Genomic DNA, 21,142 nt, shown 5'->3' on the forward strand with positions numbered 1-21,142 from the left:
TAGTCGAGACAAAATAAAATACTAAGTCTCGGTCTCAAAATATTTTTATGTCCCGAAGGTTACATGTTTCGCTTAAAATAAAGCATCATCAGAACTTATTAACTAGTAGTATCTTTCACGAGATGGCCTGCTTTGTACTCAAAGTAGTAACCCTCTGAGACACCTTGTATTAATATAAAACACTTACATATATACTTACCAATATTTCATATTCTAAAAGACTCTTTTCAGAAGATTGAGAAATATCTTTAGCACAAAAAGTAACGCATTTTTAAGAAATCCTTCTGTACTGCCAGCATAACTTGAGCACCTCTTGAGCATAGAGTATTCAAAACACAATACGTGGTTTTGTGAATACGTCCCAATATATAATTCATAATACCTAATCACCATAATAATCCAACCCAAGCCAATGGTATTTGATTACGTCATGCGTAAAACCACGTCTCATCTAAATATATTATTATGTCTATTTAATTCACGATATAACTTAATCCCACGCCACTGTTTTAAAATAATCTAAATATTAAAATATTAGAGGCAATTTTTTTACGGCGGCATGGGCATTGATCTGCTATTGAGGACCGATGCCGACGCAAACCTGCATCGGGCGGTCTCTCTTTGCAAATCCGCCGGGGCAGAGTATGCTGCCGGTGTACCGCGATCTCAAGATAATTCCGGGAAAAAAAGTAGGTTTAAAACTGGCCCCGGTCTATCGGTCTTTCGTCGGTACGCTTTCATCGTTTTTATCGTCATTCAAGTGAGAATAAAAGGACTATACCATTATTTTCTACAAAAAAATAATAATGAACATAAAATTCGTAATTGTATATAAAAAAATTGAGAAATAATTAACTTTCTAAAGCAATAAATCAGTCAGTTTTTAACAAAAAATTTAAAAACCTTATTTCTCGGAGAACGAAACATTTGCGGACGTAAGTTAATATAGCCAACTGTGGTCACCCCTGAAACTTGTCGCACTTATTTATTAACACATGGTATAGGAATTTTGTGAGAAATGTCATTACTCGATTGCGCCCTCTAGCAGTAAAATAAGGAACTTGAAAAGAATCACCGTTTTATCATTTTTAAATAATGCCATTGTTGCCAGATGAACACGTCCTGAGATACAACCGCTTATTTTGCTTTATTAGCCCATCTTGTACAGTTAAGAGGGGCAAGTTAGAAGCTCAAAAGCAATACTTTTATTTTTAAAAATAACTTAGTTTTATTAAATAAATTAAATTCATTTTATTTTACAATATTAGCTTTATTTAATACTTTTAATAAATCAAATCTTAAAAATTCATCACTTTTTTTTACAGACTACTAAAACTGTTCTAGTATAGTTTAGGTGAAGTTACTTGGACAAGTATAAAAACTAAAAAGGTTTAGCACCCGGCGTTTTCTTTATAAGGTATTGGCGTGCATATAATTTGTTTCTCTGGCTTAATATAAATAGTAAATAATATGTTTTTTTACAACCAACAAAAACATTTATCAAGTCACGCAAAACTCATGGTTAGATTTATTAACATATTTTTTACACAATTTTTTTTTATTACAAAAATTGTCAAAAAAATTAAATTAAATTGAGCAAAAATGCAAATAAATTCGAAAAAATATAAGTGAAGTTAACTACATATTCATAATTTTGCACCCACATTTTTTACGTCCAAAAATATTTACCTATTCAGCATCACTATCTATTGCTTCAGAACTGGATTCGTCATTGGCATGAATTATAATTGGATTCCTTCGCGGTAACTATTATACCTCAATTAAATAATTGTATTTAAGACTTATTGACTTACATTAAAGGAAACATGGCTCGAAAGGTTTCGATAAGTGAATAAGTCTTTTTTCTTCTTCTTTTCAATGTTTGAGTGTATGAGATAGTATTTTCTAAATTGATATTTAATAAAAGTGACATAATACCCAAAATAAGTGACTCATTAATTTTAATGTCAAAAATTCAATTTAACCTTGAATTTTTATCTTAAAAAACGGTACTGTATTAAAATATTAAGAAAATATTAACGATATATCTTTTAACGTATATTGTATTTAAAAAATTATAATTCAGGTTTAAAATATATTTATTAAAATGCCACGTGTTAAGAAATTGATACTCTCTTATAATTTTATCGGTAAAACGATCAAAACACATTATAAAATGCCTAAAAATATTTACAACTATTCGATTTATTATCCCTAGTATCAAAAGGCCGCCAAAATGACATTTTTGTTTAAAAGTTGAGACGAAAGTAAATAAAACAAAACATCAACAGTATATAAAAAATAGAATAACAACAAGAACTACACTATATAGTATAAACGCAAAACCGATTTTAGGGTGAGCCAAGTCTGCACCATGCTAATTTTAACATACTGACCAAATTTAAAATTGTTTTAATTATTACCATATACAGACCTATATATTATGGCATGCAACTTAAGAAATGGTTGATTCTTCGAAACATTATTTCAACGTACAAAAGGGGTGGTCCAATAGCGCCCTAACAAGAACTATATATTTAAATATTTTTTATACAAATTTTCAAATGGCACATTTTTAGGCTCAAAAATGCGAAACTTTGCGCTAAATTTAACCATCTTCATATCTCTTATATTTACCGAGATCCCAATAGTGAGCTAGGAATTTATAACTCGTCGTATAATATATCTAGTAAAAAACTACGTGTATAAACAATAGAACGCAATACAAGTTAGTTTACTTATATTCGTTTATTTAAAGAAAAATTTAAAATAACAATCATAAAACGTAAAAAATAATTTGTATTTCCTATTTTTGACCGCGCGACTCTGGCTAATATTCCTGGCCCGTTCACAATTCAATCCCAGCAGTATCGAGAGAATGTCGTATCTTCTTTATCTGACAAATATTGATTGTTGAACGGGCCGGGGTGCCGTGGAAAGACTCGAATCGACCGTAAATATATACGGGAATCGATCACTAAATATCGTAATATATTTTGCAGTTTATTTTAATGCGTATATCGTCGGCGTTCAAGTCACTAAGTCCATTTTTAGTATTTTTGACTTAATGAAACCAAACATTCTCAAAAAATAACAATTTTCGACAGGCAAACCTAATTAAGTCCATTTCAATATGTATTGCTGGTTGCATACCTACGATTTAATCATCAAGTCACATACGAACCTTTTTATGACAGGCAAAAGTCGTTAAATAGACTTTTGGCCTATCTCCAACAACTGTTAAGCCTGGACCTAGTGATTTATTTGACATTTGATTTTGAGTTTACGATTATCATTTTAATCACAATAATGTTATTGTTTAGTAAATATTCGTGAGTTTTGATTATATTTACAAAAAACGAGCTTAAAAATGCAAGACTGTAGGGGCAAGCGTATATTAGAACTTGGTAAAGATGCATATAACAATAAAAAACCGAAAGTAATTGTGGAATCAGTTGTAACGTTAGCACCCCGAAATTTAGAAGAAACTCTGAAACAACAGGTAAGAAACTTTAAGCACTTCTGTAGTTTATTTCGTAAATATTGATTTGTTCTTTTAGATTATTACGAACCGCGACGGGAGCTGTAATGAGTATCCCTCACCACATTGTTCATCAACAATTCCTCAAAATTCACAGCTAGACATTATTTAAGATAATCAGGTATGTAAAAAAACTACCAGATGTTGAAACTTTTGATTTAGCAGTTGATTTTTGTTCAAGGCAATGCAAATAAAGGCAATAGATTCCAAGATAGGTCCAGTCCAATCATTGTCCTATATTGAAATAACTGATGATCAAAATCACGTAAAACCTACATCCTTTAACTTTATACAAGAATTTTGATTGACGTTAATATTTATAGATCAGTGAAGAAGATGAAAGTAGTGACCCTTTTGCATGTAGTGATGATGAAGATAAAAATTACGAGCCAATTAATGAAAACTGCTCTGCAACTGATGAGGAAATTGAAGGTAAGTCAACGGTTTTTTTGTGAACAGCAATACTGAAGTTTTGTGTCTTAATTTCTAGATTCGTCTCTAAATGGCAAGAAAAAAAGCCGTTGGAATAAAGCAAATAAACAAAAATGAGCTCGAAATATTACAAAAAAAATGTAGAAATCTTGGTCAACCCTACGTTACAAAAAAAGGACCAACGTCAGCTAAAATTCCACAGTCTGTCGATTGCAGTAAATGTAAATTTAGATGTTCCGAAGAATTTAGTGAACAGGAGAGATTTCAGTTGTGTTCTAGTTATTGGCAGTTAGAAGTATACTCTCGAAAAAAAGATTTTATTCTTCAAAATGTTAAAAGTAAAACTCCACAAAGACAAAGATTTCGAAAAGAGACCGCCAAGACAAGAAGTAATTGCAAAGAGTTTTATTTTTTGAAAAATGATAAACCAACGAGAGTTTGCCAAAAGTTTTTTTTAAAGACTCTTTCTATAAGTAACGGACCACTAAATAAAGCTTTTGCAAACAAAAGTGAATCCACAGGATTGTATAACGGAGATGACATGCGAGGTAGGCATAATCCCTCCAACAAAATCACTGAAGAAGAAAAAAAACTTATTACAAATCACATCGGGAGTTTCCCTTTAACCGAGTCACACTATTGCAGAAAGTCATCTCATAGAAAATATTTAGATGCAAAATTGTCGATAGCTAAATTGCACTACCTCTACAAGGAACTATGTCAGGAGAAAGGCCATATTCCCAAAAGTTTGACAACATACAAACGAGTGTTTAGTAATGAATATAATTACTCATTTTTCAAACCACGAAAAGATCAGTGTGCGCTTTGTATGAAGTACCAATCATCAAATGGGGAACAAAAGATTACTCTTGAGTCAACCTACATTGAACATAAGAGGCGAGAAGCTGATGCAAACGAGTCGAAAAGGTCTGATGAAGAAAAGGCATGCAATGACCCCCACTTTGTTACAGCGACGTTTGATCTTCAAAGTGTCCTCCAAATACCAAGCAGTGACGTTTCGCCATTGTATTACAGTAGGAAATTATGCGCTTATAATTTAACTGTGTATGAAGGAGCTCCACCCAACAACGCATACTGTTACACATGGACTGAAGTTAATGGAGCACGGGGTAGTTTAGAAATAGCAACATGCCTTTACGAATACCTTAGTAGTCTTCCCAATCATGTTACAGAGGTCTCATTATTTTCCGATACATGTGGTGGGCAGAATAGAAATGCTAAAAGTGAAAAATGTGTGAAAGTGCTATGCTGTACTATTTCGTTCACCACGTAAATACCACATATACTGAGATGTTACCTATTTCTGTCCAGAAATATAACGACTTGAAGAAGTTATGCACAGTGAAGTAATCCCCGTGGAATTTCATAACTGGTATCACTACCAACACCGGCAGCTTGTCAGAACAGAAATGCTAAGCCCAGCATAGAAAGTGAAAGCGAAGAAGATTAGTTTTTTTTTGGGTTTGCTATGATTTTTTAAGATCAATTATTATTAGTGATAAGCTAAATGCATTTTTCAACAACTAGAATGTACTTTAAAATTAATTTTGATGAAATAAAATATTTTACTAGTTAGGATTTTTTTAATTTTTTTATCCAAGAAAACTCACTCAAAAATCAGACATCAAAAATCAATCTAGTCATTTCTAAAAAGTCTGCATGTCGCTACTTGTTATATCATACTATATAAAATATATTCTCTATAGTATGAGTCTTTTCTATAAAATGAAATTTTGCTTTCAATTATAACATTAAATCTCATTTTTCTCGAAACTATCATTTTGGACTTTGTGATTTTTGCCAGAACGTCGACGATATGTATACTACATATCGTTGATTGTATTTTGTATATACTAAATTTTGGAGCTTTACCAAGTAACTTCACCTAAACTATACTGTAAGTTTTTTTATGGTCTAGGAACAAAAACTATAAAAGCTAAAAAAATTTAGTAACAAAAATGTATATGGATACTGGTAAAAAAAAGATTTTACCAATACTCCATACAACAGTCTAAAGTCTTTTTAAAATCTGCTGCATGCTTCACCCTTTCCTTTCTACCTTTGCCAAACTCAGCTAAATAAACTAAGTACATCTCAGTAACCAAAAACTCAGAATAAAATGTTGCCACATCTTGTTCAACTATCCTGGCGCATTCCAAAAATACTACCCGAAAACTATAAGGTAGTTTTTTCAAGATTACCTGAGCATCTTTATTGGCTAAATAATAACTTAAAGGATTGGTAAAAATGTTTAACCAATAACGCTCATATGGGTTATAATGCTTTTTGTAATTCTGTTTTAGAGACTGATTATAATTTTCTAATTTAACCTCACACGAGGCTATTTTTAATAATTCCTTATTTTGTAAAAACTTTTTACTATTCCCCTGTTGCCAATTTGATAGTAAGACTCCCGCTTCCCTTTTTACATCAGTCTTATTTTTCGTAGAGGAAAGATACTCCTCTAAATGACTATCACTTTTCTGTTTGCTAGTTATTTTTACAGCCACGATTTTCCTTGAATGTTTTCTTTCAAGAATTGAGCCCTTGTAGAGATACATGAGTTCTTTTACAGTTATATCATCATTGGCTCCACCATTTTTTGTTTCCATGCAATTAACTGCTTCCAAATATTTTAGAGGCTTTAAGATATGTTCAACGGATTCCGTTTGAAAGTCATGTAACAAAATATCATTACATGGTACGTTTTGATGCTCTAAAATTTTCCCTACATAATTTGTAAATGGAATCAGACTTGGTTCAAACACCATCTCCCCATGTTTCTCATACTCAGTAGTATCTAGAACTTTTTCTAAAATAGTTAGATAGTCTTTTACTTCTCCATGTATACGTCTGTTAGAGCCTTTAAATTGTATATTTTGGTTTTTCAGGTAAGATAAGTAAAGTTCACTGCTAAAATCCTTACCAAAGCTAATATTTGTTGGTAAATGATGAATTTGTACTATATGAGATCTATACTGAATATACTCTAACCAGTGCTCAAAATTAAAAAATATCTTAGAACCTCTAATCAAGGAAGCATATTCAGAAAAGTTTTGTTCAGTTTTTCCGTCCAATCCATACAACATTTTAAGTACAAATAGTATAAAAGAGATTGCTCTGCCTTCATAGTTAGGTAAAATTTTTCCTTGTCTTTTGAAGCGCAGCTTAGGCTTCACATGTGTTATTAGTTTTTCACAACATTGAAAAATGTCTTTAGGAAGGTTTAACTCATGACAATACCTCTCACACAAGGCAATGAGGTCCGGCTGAACTAAGTAGGACTCTACTTTTAAAAAATGGGCCAACTGAGCAGCTCTTTTCCTAAAAAATCCATGTGAAAACAACCTTTCATGTCTTTTGGGTAAATTAAGGCTTCTTTCATCAATGTCTTGATCAAAAAAGTGTCTAAAACATCCAAAGCTTACATGTCCTTCCCTGATAAATCTCAAAAAGTCACCTAATTGAACAGAATCTCCAGTTATAAGCATGGCAAGATATAAAATGCTGTACAGAGTGAATAATGTTAAATTATTTGGCCCCATAAAAAAACTTGCTTTGAAATTTGATGTTTTTAATTTATGGCAACTCAAGTCTCTGTACAGATCTTCGTTGTGTTCCAATCGATGTTTTTTCGACATAACTTTCTTTAGCTCTTTATTGCTGTACCTGAAATATGAAAAGACTTAGAAAAATGTAATTATTAAAAAACAGGGACTACTTGCTTATTAAATTCAATTCTTGAGTTTTCTGATGACTCTGATCCAGTTCTTAGGCTCGACAAAGAATCATTTTGTAGGGAGCTGTCCTGTTCAAAATCATTTAGTACAATATTAATTAGTTAATAAATTAAGTATTAATCATTATAACTATAAATTATCTGGGAGATGAAACATATTTTTCGACTGTTGGACAAAAGGCACCTGGCATATACTATTAAATATTATCTATTAACCCTTTCGATACTAACGGGTGATATGTGTCCCACCAAAAAAACTGTTTTTAATATACGCATTTATTTTTAAATTAAATGTTTAAAAAATACTAGTGGGTCATATATGTCCCAGGCAATTCTTTTTACAAACGGGTGGGTCAAAAATGTATTATTTTTATATCGGCTGTTGTCCCAGTAGTATTATCCAGTTTTTGAAATTAAATATAACTCGTGGGCTTTATTTTGAGGTTAGATTGGATAGTAAATTTTGAAATGTAAACAAGCGGTTAAGTGGCGCTCTTGTTTTTGTGGTTATTAAAGATGTTTTTTTGTCTTTAAAAGTGAATTAAAACTATGACAAGGTAAGTTTTAGTTAAGGTAAAATATTGTATGTTGTATTTGAATAAAATAAGACCCAGATATTTAGATTTAGGGACGTATATGTCCCAGTCGTAAAATTAAGATTAAAGTGGAAATTTAGGCATTAGCTGTATGTTTCTTATAACGTCAATTTATAAGGCAAAAAATCATTGAAAATTACAAAAAGTTAGTAAGCCTTTTGAATATGTGAATATTTTTTTGATATTTTTCGGTTGGAATTTATGCCTCTACACCTCGTAAAAATTTGAACATAATAATTTTATAAAAAGTTCCAATAGGTATTTAGAATTCAAATTAATATAATAAAAATAATACTGTATAATACGTTTATTACAGTTTACAGTACGTACGTTTAAAAAATAATAATTACAGCATTTATAGTCGTTATGTTTGGTGAAGACCTACATGATATATATTTTTAAAAACCCATCAGCTGATGCTTACTTTTTTGTGCTTGCAGTAGAAAACCGCTAAAACCTAAAGAATTACAAGAAATGGCTATGAGTATTGACCAGTATGGATTATCCAATGATTCAGATATGGAAGATCCTTTTCAAGATTCCGGCTCTGAGTACCAGCCTTCATCTGAAAGTGATATTGAAATGGATTCACCTAAAAAGAAGAAGCCAAAACGAGTCTCCCAGGATGAATTGGCAATTATTTGTAGTACCGACAATACTTCCAACATTGAAAACGAAAGCCCTGAAAGCCTTATTGAACCTGAAGTAATTGAAGAAAACCAGGAGAATTCTGAAAATGCAATTTGTGACACTACAAACATTCATTGGACCACCAGTAGCAGCTTATTCCAGCCAGCAAAAACCATACCAAAAATAAAAATCCCTAGCATTTTGTATTCCGACATAACTCATAAATCGTCTGAACGGAAGTATTTTTTCAAACTGTTTCCTAAAAGCCTGTTTATGTTTATTTCCCAATGCACCAACCAGAGATTACAAATTCTCGAAGTCAAAACAAAAAAAGCATATGCTCCAACTGATCATTATGAGATCATGATAGTTTTGGGGTGTTATATTCTTATGGCATATAACAAAGTACCGTCCATGGCAAACTACTGGTCCTCTAATAAGTCACTTGGAAATGAAGCTATAAAAGAAGCCATATCACGCGATCGTTTTCTTCTTCTTACATCTAAGATGTATTATAATAATCCAAGTCGTCCAGAAAATTCAGGAAAGCTTTATTACATTGAAGAAGTTATGTCCTGTTTAAAGCATACGTTTTCAAAAGCGCGTTCGGAGAGCACATTTCAAAGCATAGATGAGTCTATGGTAAAATTCAAAGGCCGTTCAGCTCTTAAACAGTATCTTCCTCTAAAACCAATAAAAAGGGGCATCAAGGTTTGGGAAAGGTGTGATTCACAGTCTGGTTACGTATATGATATGAACATATATTGCGGGAAAGAAGTTGATACTCCAGATAGCACTCTTGGCCAAGGATTAGGTGAACGGGTTGTAAAGACCTTATGTAAGTCTATTAGAGACCCGGAGGTAATGGTATGCTTTGATAGATTTTTTGCTTCTGTTTCATTGATGTCTTCCATAAAATTTGCTGCAGTGAGTATGCCAAAACGAAAAAATGTTCCAAAATTTGAAGATTTTGTCGCTAAACAAAACATGAAGAAAGGCGATTCTTGCTCTTTATTTAGCAACGTAGGTGTTGCTGCATACTTATGGAAAGATTCAAAAGAAGTAATTGTTCTCTCAAACTGCCACAGTTCTGAGATGGAAACTGTAGAACGGCGACAGAAGGATGGAACTAAGGCTACAGTGCCGTGCCCCAAAGCAATCAAAGATTATAACTCCTATATGGGAGGAGCGGATCTCTCAGATCAACTCTCCGGCCTTTATGATATAGACCGGAAGTCACAGAAATGGTGGAGAAAGGTGTTCTATAAACTTTTTCTTACTTCAGCCACAAATGCGTGGATACTTTTCAAAGAAGCTCACAATCGTGATGTTCCATTTATAGTTTTTTTAGTTAACTTAGCTGAATCGCTTATTAATTTGGGAAGAGAAAATGCAGGCATGGTAAGGAAACGTTGTACTGGCAGACCTTCAAGTTCGTCAAGAAATATGGTAAATGTTGGCGATCATTTACCTATTCAGGGAACCACTCAACGTAGATGCCATTCGTGCTCGTCAAAAAAATCGAAAAACGTACAAAAATTATGTGTTCAGGTTGCAAAGTTCCGTTATGCGCGGACTGTTTTTCGATATACCATAAATAGTTTGCGCGTTTATGGTTTCTATAATTAAATTTTATGTATTATGTTTATCTGGTGGTACACATTTGTCCTGATGTTTACTTAGTTTTCATTACTAGTGGGACACCCGTGTCCCAGGTTGTATTTCTTTTATACGCTTATATAAATAGATAAAAAGCAATTTTTTGTTACCTTATCCTATAACAAGATTTTTTTATTTAAAAAAATTAAAATTTAAAACTCGTATTTTGAATGCATCAGCTCGTGTGGGACATATATATCCCATTAGTAAAATCAAAACCATTTTTAAAAAAATAAAGTCGTTGCGAAAGGGTTAAACCAAGCTTCAAAATACTTGTTTTCTAATGCTTGTGTAGAGCATAAAAAAGTACATATAATGATTGTGGAACTTAAATAGCTTTGATCATCAAAACTATTAATATTCCAGTACATTATTCAGTGAAGTCAGGGTAAATAAAATCGCTTACAGTGTCTTTCTAAGATTTAAAGATCTGAGTAAAAAACAGTAAATTCTATTTCTAATTAGTTTCATTTATTTGATTGTTCTCACTTTGCCTTTTCTATAGAGACCGTATAAAGAACATCAATTAAATCTATAAGGACTATCAAATTAAAAAAAGAATGATCAATTAAAACCCAGTTATTTATCATAAATCTGAGTTAATAAAAACTGAAGATCTCGAATCCCTTCTACTATAAGATAAAATGGATATGCATTAATTGAGAGTAGTTTGATCTGGTTACTTTCAAATGTAGACAGAATATTTCGGGTATGATGTTTGTACAGAGACTAATTAATGGTTGTATAGACTGTAGCAGTTTGTTGGAGTGGATAAACTTAGATTTACCAACTAGGATTAGAGTCAAAATTAAAAGAATTTTGGTCAAAATTCTCTCATATATTGTTACTGTAAACTCTAAACACTTCAGTGTTGCAACCAACACTGAAGTGTTTGACCTGTCAGTGAATTTATTTCAGAAACAATGGGTCAATTCTGTTATTTAGTTTATTGTTTGAACCTTCTGAAGTTTATATCTTGGTTTATATATTATATCTTTTGTATGATTTTTTGATTTCATTTTGTTATATTATTTATGAAGGATTATTATTATATTTTTGGATTACTACTTTTGGTACTTAGATTGGATAACTTTAAATTAGCTTGTAAATTACTATTATTATATTATCCATCATTATTAAATAAATAAAAATAAATAAATATAATAATGATTATAGATTTTAACTTTCATTTGAAGTTTTTATCTCAAACAAATCAGTGAAGAACAAGTTAAAAGTAATAAAATAATTAGTAAGTGGTAGAACAATGATAGAACTATCTAGATGTGTAGATACTACAGCAGATTTATTCATTAATACTGTCAAAATTTCATTACAATTATTATTCAGATTCATGGATCTTATATAAAGCTTCATAACATGAATGTGTCCTTCAAAACTTTTTTTAACAATTTTTAATCCAAGATACTAGGTACTTACAACTTATATGCAAACAATTCTTAAAAGAGAACATTTTATGAGTCACATTGAGCTACAAAAACATAAATTTTCTTCAAATATTAATAAAGAGTTTCAAATTACACCATGATTTTATGATAGTGATTGTGAAAATCAAAAACAAAACTTGACCTAGAACATGAGCCTCATGAGAATCACCTCATTCTCAATTAAAGCTTTTGAGATTATTCAGAAAAATAGGATTCAAGAAGTTCTCTAAAGTTATAGAGGAAAAACTTGCAACAGAATTTCTTTAAAAACCCAAAAATTGAGTCACTTCACTGGGCAATTATCACATACAGTGCTTTTATTTTAAAACGACCCACCCTTAATAACTTTCTTAAAAAAAAAAAAAAAAAAAAAAATTACACATTAGATTAGATATACAGGGGGACGTTTAATTATGCATTTACTGAAGTTCTGTCAATCACCTTCTCACCTCCAGCTAACCTCACTTTAATATGTCAAATGGCAACCCCCATCGTATGATACATCATAGTAAGGAGCGTAAAATTCTCTATTCAACGGTACCAAAAAAAATGAAATCGGTAAATGTGTAAGCAAATAGTTAGCGAAAATGTCTAGAAATAATGAATATTTTATTTACGCCAAACTTTGGTATTTTAAATAAATACTTTTAGTGTGGTACCTACATCATTTTAAAATTCTTACATTTTTTATAATAGATCATCAAAAAAAAATACAAGCAATTTAAAAGTTAAAATGTGTGGTAACAAACAGTACATTTAGTTCAAGAAAATTATTTATCTTTTTAAGTAAAGAATGTGTACCGTTATTTGCGAGAAAAAAGAGTGTCTTCAAATTTTTTGCAAAAATCTTTGCAGTCTTATAACTTTGTATGTGTATTTATTTCACTTATATTTTTTGCGAAACCTACTTAATAGGTACAAAAAAACACTGCAATACCTTATATTTTTAAGGCGTTTAAAAAGCAGGCGATTTATTATTGTTAAAACTGTCAGTTTGACGCGTGCAATTTTTCAATTTTAGTTAAAACAGTGAGTTAATAAATAAAATAATGTATACACTAGCGGAAAAAAATAGAAATAATTTTCCTTTATGGAGCTCAAGATCGTTGTACTCGCAGAACCGCCAGAGCATTTAATGAAAGGTATCAAGATAAAAACGTGAGCCATAAATACGTATTAGAATTGATACGAACATTTGAAGAGACGGGATCGATTTGCAATAAGAAAAAATTTGAAAATAGAGTTGTCGATGAAGCATGCCAAGTTGTACTAGGACAATTTGCTATGGATCCAACTTTGTCTATACCAAAGGCCGCAAAACTAACAAATATTTCCACTGGTTCCATACATAAAGTTTAAAAAAAAAAAGTTCTTTCCTTATAAAATTCATATTCTTCATGAACTTGGAGAAGATGATTTTGATTTGAGAATTCAATTTTGTGAAATGATGTGCCAGCGAATTGACGACGATCCCCATTTATTGAAGAACATTTGCTTCAGTGACGAATCGACCTTTTTTTTAAATGGCCTGGTGAACAGACATAACTGTAGATATTGGGATAATGAAAATCCACATATTTTTCGGGAAGGCCATACCCAATATCCCCAAAAAATTAATGTTTGGGCAGGAATTTATGGGAATGAAATAATCGGGCCATTTTTTTTTGGAAGAAAATTTGACTGGCGAAATTAATTTAAACCTTTTAGAAAATGCAATATACCCTTCCATCGTCCAATCTATGGAAAATCAACTAGATCAACATGGTGCTATATTATTGAATGAAAATAATATACATTTTCAGCAGGATGGAGCTCCCGCGCACTACACTTTGGTAGTTCGAGAGTGGCTTGATGAAAATTTTCGAGAAAAGTTGGCAGACGTGGTGCAATCGAATGGCCTGCGCGGTCTCCGGACCTAACCCCACTAGACTTTTTTCTTTAGGGCTACTTAAAAAACAAAGTTTATAAAACCCCACCTGAGAGTATTGAGAATTTAAAAAATAGAATATTTCAAAAATGCAGAGAAATTAGCAGGCAGACCCTTGCCAATGTTCGTAAGGAGTTTGAAAATAGGCTTTTTTATTGTCTTGCTAATAACAGTGCGCATTTTGAACATTTAATAAAATAAATTTATTAAACTAATTAAATTTGTTTTTCTACCCTACCGATTTACACTTTAATTGCTTCTTGGTCAATCAATTTTATTTTTTTTTATAATCATTGATAGCATAATGAATGCCCTTTAAAATAATGTATCACACCCTGGGGTAGCCATTTGACATACCAAAGTTTGGTGTAAACAAAATATTCATTATTTCTAGACGTTTTCGCTAACTATTTGCTTACACATTTACTGATTTCATTTTTTTTGGTACCGTTGAATAGAGAATGTTACGCTCCTTACTATGATGTATCACATGATGGAGGTTCCCATTTGACATATTAAAGTGAGGTTAGCTGGAGGTGAGGAGGTGATTGAACTTCAGTAAATGCATAATTAAACAACCTCCTGTATATCTAATTTGACATGTTTTTTTTTTTTTTTTTTTTTAGGAAGAAAGTTATTAAGGGTGGATTGTTTTGAAATGAAAGCACTGTATAATTTAGCTATATAATGACATAAAAGATTAGCAGACCTACTTGGATTATGCTTGCGAAAAGACACCTATTATTTGAACCATTTCATTCAGTACATAAAAAAAAGTTTCAACCATAATTACCTGAGTTAAAGTTTGTGATTGAGATAACTCCTCAAACTCACTGTGAATCAGTGCTCTCTTCTTAGTTGATCTTTGTCTCTTGGCACTTAATGTTGAAGTTGATGAGGCTCTGCTTCTCTTTCTTTTGCGTCTTTTTACATTGTAGAGTATTAATATGTCTTTTTTTGGTCCTATTTGCAAAAAAAATATTTTTTTGAGAAACTAATCATTAAGTTTTTAGTAAGGGTATTGCAATATTTTTTACCTAATACAGACACTTTTGGCGCCCTATCACTTTTAATATCAAATACTTCATTTTTATGCAAGTATTTTAGCCACAAACATTGCACTACAGCTTTTATTTCAGGCTTTACTCCTATATGTATTAATTCCTCAGTTAGGCCTTTTAAAATATTATTGTAACATTCCCAACTTGTAAGCATGTCAACTGGTTTTGTTTTATCCTTCTAAAAAAATCATATTTATGTGTACTACTGAATACCATAAAGAATCCATGATTAATAAAAATACATTTAATAATATAACTATACTCTATTTCAGAAGTGTATAGAGCAATAAACTGGGGAATTCCGTTCTGTTTGGCTACATGTCGTGGTAGTTCATAGGCGCAGGTACTTATAATATTTATCAATTTAATTTTCACGGATTAAATCCCTTTATTTTGAAAGAGATTAAATACTAAATAAATACTTTTAATCCTTTTGTATAGGTACCTATCTTTTAACGCTTTGTAACATGCAAAAATGGGGTCAGGTAATATATACAGACTATAAATACTTTTAAATCTTATTTTAAACGTTAGTAGTCACTGCTACGCTGTAGTGTAATCACAATATTATTATCCCAATATTTAAAAAATGGAGGTATTCAGTCCAATGAAAAGATGTACTAAAAATTCTCCACTATCGCTGAGTGAAAAAGTTATTATTTTAAATGTACATGATTGCATAAAACACGATTACCCTAGTTTTACTGTGCAAGAAATTGTTGAAAAATGTTCTCGAATGAGTGGAATTGGAAAGTCCACCATTTATAATTGTTGCGGGAAAGAAAAGTAGCAGGTCAAGTGGAATCTCCCAAGCAAAAGCCAGGACGACCTACAAAAGTTCTTGATGAAAATGCTAAATGTATAATTAGAAGAAAAGTTCACTCTTTTTATTTTAAAAAGGAAATACCCACCCTAGACAAAATTTTAATGGAGCTTGGCCGAGATGACAGTATTCCGTTGATAAGTAGAAAACTTTTATGGAAAACTTTAAAAAATATGGATTTTGCCTGGGAAAAGCATAACCGCAAAGCACTTTTACTGGAGAGCGACGAAATTGTTTGTTGGAGACGACAATACTTGAGAAGTATCAAGCAGTACCGCAGGGAGCAAAAGAAAGTTTTTTATCTTGATCAGACGTGGATTAACGAAGGTTATATAGTCCAAAAAATGTGGCAAGACAAAAATATAACCAGTGCTCGCCAAGCTTTCATAGAAGGCCTGTCTACGGGTATTAAAGTACCTTCGGGAAAAGGAAAAAGACTTATAATCACACATATTGGAAGCGAAGAGGGATTTTTAAAAGAAGGTCTGCTAACCTTTGAGTCGACTCGCACAGGAGATTACCATGAAGACATGAACTCAGACGTTTTCGAGGACTATTTTGGTGAAATAATAAAATTTCTTCCGGCTAATTCGGTGGTGGTTATGGATAACGCAAGCTATCATTCACGGCGAATAGAGAAGACGCCAACTTCAAGTTGGAGAAAGCAAGAAATTATCGATTGGATGACTGCAAAAGGTATTGCGTTTGAAGCAAATTTGATAAAAAAAGAACTGCTGGCAATAGCAAACTTACACAAAACTCGTTTCATGAAATACGCCGTGGAAGATATAGCCGAAAAATATAATATAACTGTACTGCGCTTACCGCCATATCATTGCGAACTAAATCCTATAGAACTGATATGGGCGCAGGTAAAAGGATTTGTAGCAAGACAAAACACGACTTTTAAAATGAAAGATGTTAAGCTACTGTTTGATCAAGCCATTACGGAAGCGACACCAGAGAATTTGCGAAAAGCAGTCCAGCATGTAATTAAGCAAGAGGACAAAATGTGGGATCTTGACAACCTCATCGATCAGACAGTCGATCCTTTAATTATAATGTCAAGAGGTAATGACAGTTCGTCAGATGACGAAGAAGACTACAATCTATTATAATTTAAAATTGTTATACACTGTTCAAAAAGTGCCAGAGCCAAAAGTGACATTTTCAACTGTTTTACACTACATATTATGTTCAATAAATATGTGAAAAAAATATATTATTCCATTTAAACAAAAGTAACTTTCTAAAATAAAATAGCATTTAAGTACATTAATTATAAGGTAAAAAACAAGTCCCAGTTGCACGCCTTTGGCGAACCGTTTTCAATGTTTATCAGTGGGTAACAATGGGCAAAACTCATAAATTGACCCAAAACCGGGTGGCACTACCTGCAATCAACGAAAAGAAAGAATTTTACATTGAAACTAATACCCAACTAAGGTAATGGCATAAAATATTGGTGGATCACCAGGTACCACTTTTGCATTCCTAATGAGGTTTTATTGCTCTACACACTTCTGAAATAGAGTATAAATGTAATAATATTCATTAATTGAGTTTATTCTGGTGAAATATTTCTTATGCCTTTTTTTTTCAACAAAGAAAATTGGAATAAAAGACAAAAGTCCCTTGTCCTGAGAATGAACTAATTCTATAGTTTATACTCTATTTCAGAAGTGTGTAGAGCAATAAAACCTCATTAGGTATGCAAAAGTGGTACCTGGTGATCCACCAATATTTTATGCCACTACCTTAGTTGGGTATTAGTTTCAATGTAAAATTCTTTCTTTTGGTTGATTGCAGGTAGTGCCACCCGGTTTTGGGTCAATTTATGAGTTTTGCCCATTGTTACGCACTGATAAACATTGAAAACGGTTCAGTGTTGTGTAAGTTTGCTATTGCCAGCAGTTCTTTTTTTATCAAATTTGCTTCAAACGCAATACCTTTTGCAGTCATCCAATCGATAATTTCTTGCTTTCTCCAACTTGAAGTTGGCGTCTTCTCTATTCGCCGTGAATGATAGCTTGCGTTATCCATAACCACCACCGAATTAGCCGGAAGAAATTTTATTATTTCACCAAAATAGTCCTCGAAAACGTCTGAGTTCATGTCTTCATGGTAATCTCCTGTGCGAGTCGACTCAAAGGTTAGCAGACCTTCTTTTAAAAATCCCTCTTCGCTTCCAATATGTGTGATTATAAGTCTTTTTCCTTTTCCCGAAGGTACTTTAATACCCGTAGACAGGCCTTTTATGCAAGCTTGGCGAGCACTGGTTATATTTTTGTCTTGCCACATTTTTTGGCTATATAACCTTCGTTAATCCACGTCTCATCAAGATAAAAAACTTTCTTTTGCTCCCTGCGGTACTGCTTGATACTTCTCAAGTATTGTCGTCTCCAACAAACAATTTCGTCGCTCTCCGGTAAAAGTGCTTTGCGGTTATGCTTTTCCCAGGCAAAATCCATATTTTTTAAAGTTTTCCATAAAAGTTTTCTACTTATCAACGGAATACTGTCATCTCGGCCAAGCTCCATTAAAATTTTGTCTAGGGTGGGTATTTCCTTTTTAAAATAAAAAGAGTGAACTTTTCTTCGAATTATACATTTAGCATTTTCATCAAGGACTTTTGTAGGTCGTCCTGGCTTTTGCTTGGGAGATTCCACTTGACCTGCTACTTTTCTTTCCCGCAACAATTTGAAAATGGTGGACTTTCCAATTCCACTCATTCAAGAACATTTTTCAACAATTTCTTGCACAGTAAAACTAGGGTAATCGTGTTTTATGCAATCATGTACATTTAAAATAATAACTTTTTCCGAAAATCAATAAGAAATAATAACATTTTTGACAACATATTTGACAGAAACATTCAATATTTCCTCCAACTTGATGGTTGCCTGGCAACCGAAAATAACAGTAAGGAAATATTCATTTCTGTACTGTAAGGAAATGTTATTTCCATACAGTAAACTTTAGAACATAAATGCGAACAGGTTTTTTCCTAAACAATTTTATTTTTAAAACTTTCAGCACAAGCAAGGTTAACATTATATTTTAAAATTATTACTTATTATTTGTTATATTTACTGTTATTTGACAATTAGTACAAGTATTGAAAACTGATTAGTAATAATTTACCGTAATTTTAATGATTCCCGATTTTCGGAAAAATAGTATGTAGACCTCGTAGGAAAAGCCACATTCCCGGACTCCGTATTGCCAGTCTCAGCTTGCGCCTCGACTGGCAATTTTTACGATCGCCCGGGAATGTTAAGCTTTTCCTACTAGGTATACAATATACTATTTCACTCAGCGATAGTGGAGAATTTTTAGTACATCTTTTCATTGGACTGAATACCTCCATTTATAAATATTGGGATAATAATATTGTGATTACACTACAGCGTAGCAGTCACTACTAACGTTTAAAATATGATTTAAAAGTATTTATAGAAAGAAAGAAGAAAGAAAATGTGCTATATTACATAAGACAACAAAATCTTGTGTACAAGCATCCTAAAAACTAAAAAATTCCAAATTTACTTTAAATTTCAAATTTCAAACAAACATAACATCTAAAACACTTTACCATAACATTTACACACATTACCAAAATTAATCATAACAAAACAGATTGAGAAAAAAAAAGCTTCTTTTTGATAAATTTCATTAAAAAATAAGTAAAGCTCTCAATAAAACAGAATTTAGAAGAAGTAAATTAAATTATTTAACAGGAAACAAAACTAAAACACTAAAATGATGTCAGAGCACAGGTTAAAAGGTATCATTGAAAAAATCGTCAAGGCTATAATATGCCCTGGATAATAAAAGTGATTTTAATTCCTTTTTGAATCTCTTAACTTCTAAAATTTGTCTGATACATAGAGGAACATGGTTGTAAATTTTTTTGCTAAGGTATATAAGTGAGTTCTTGGTGAGGGAGGATGTAGGGATTGGTAAGGGAAAATCGTTAACCTGGCGAGTCATATGACCAGTGTTAGAGGGAGGTTTAGGACATTTATGAATAAGAGTAGCTGTTTCTAAGATAAAAAGAGTTAGGATTTTTTGGGATATAAAGAGAGGTTTACAAGAATCTCTTAACCCAGCGGAACATAGGTATCTAACTGCCTTTTTTTGAATCACAAAAATTATGTTTAATAATCCCTTGTTGCTTAAACCCCAAAAAGGCAAGCCAAAATGAAGGTGCGACTCAATAAGAGAAAAGTACACTGAACGTGCAAAGACCCCTCCCAGCTCATGCCCTGCCATTCTTACTGCAAAGCATCCAGAGGATAATTTTGATGCAAGATTTAGGATATGATCTTCGAAGCGAAGGCGACCATCAATGGTAATACCAAGGAACTTACAGCTTTCTTTGTTTTGCAAGGGGGAGTTTTCACTAAACATAAGGCCCTGAACGTCACACTTAAATCCCATAATAAAGGTTTTGCCCACATTAAATACAAGCCTGTTTGCAGCACACCACTCCGATAAAATCTTAAGATCCTTAAAAACCTGGGCTCTAACATTATCAGAATCTCTATGATTCCATAAAATGGTGGTATCATCAGCAAACTGAACCACTTTGCCCGGCAGTTTTAATGAACACAAATCATTTACATAGAGCAAAAATAATAGTGGTCCTAACACTGAACCCTGAGGTACTCCAGTTTTAAGGGATCTGGAATCGGATAAACATCCAGATACTGTAACTCTTTGGGTACGATTAGACAGATAGGATTCCAGCCATTGCAATGCCACACCTCTAAAGCCATAATTATTGAGCTTAGACAGCAGTATTCCATGATCTACACAATATAGTCTGTATATATTACCTGACCCCATTTTTGCATGTTACAAAGCGTTAAAAGATAGGTACCTATACAAAAGGATTAAAAGTATTTATTTAGTATTTAATCTCTTTCAAAATAAAGGCATTTAATCCGTGAAAATTAAATTCATAAATATTATAAGTACCTGCGCCTATGAACTACCATGAAATGTAGCCAAACAGAACGGAATTCCCCAGTTTATTGCTCTATACACTTCTGAAATAGAGTACAGACATGGACGGATACATTTCATGACCCATTTCATCAGACAAATTAATAAATTATTAATTTTTTATTATTAAGTTGTTTCAGTGTAAAAAATTTTAAAAATGTGTCTCACAAAGATCATATTTTTTTTATTGAAGAATTCCATTTTGAAAATAGAGTGAATGGTTATAATAAGGAAGATATTTTCTTAAAAGGAAGTTCT

The 21,142-nt window shown here is 32.2% G+C and overlaps 1 protein-coding gene across 3 annotated transcripts in view; it reads right to left on the reverse strand.

Annotated features, from left to right (window-relative positions):
* Positions 1-21,142, reverse strand: part of LOC126736457 (TATA box-binding protein-associated factor RNA polymerase I subunit B) — a 38,415-nt gene that overhangs the window by 16,802 nt on the left and 471 nt on the right. Inside the window, exons 2-5 of one of the 3 annotated variants that reach the window (XM_050440813.1) lie at positions 15,028-15,229; positions 14,784-14,953; positions 7,720-7,802; positions 1,237-7,663 (exon numbers count right to left, since the gene is read on the reverse strand). In XM_050440813.1, the coding sequence (XP_050296770.1) occupies positions 5,983-7,663; positions 7,720-7,802; positions 14,784-14,953; positions 15,028-15,229 (2,136 nt within the window). In that variant the 3' untranslated portion in view covers positions 1,237-5,982. Of the gene's footprint in view, positions 1-1,236; positions 7,664-7,719; positions 7,803-14,783; positions 14,954-15,027; positions 15,230-21,142 lie in introns of those variants that run through there. The other 2 variants (XM_050440814.1, XM_050440815.1) reach the window with 2 other exon arrangements.

Source organism: Anthonomus grandis, chromosome 5 (genome assembly GCF_022605725.1).
Source record: "Anthonomus grandis grandis chromosome 5, icAntGran1.3, whole genome shotgun sequence".
Lineage (NCBI taxonomy): Eukaryota > Metazoa > Arthropoda > Insecta > Coleoptera > Curculionidae > Anthonomus > Anthonomus grandis.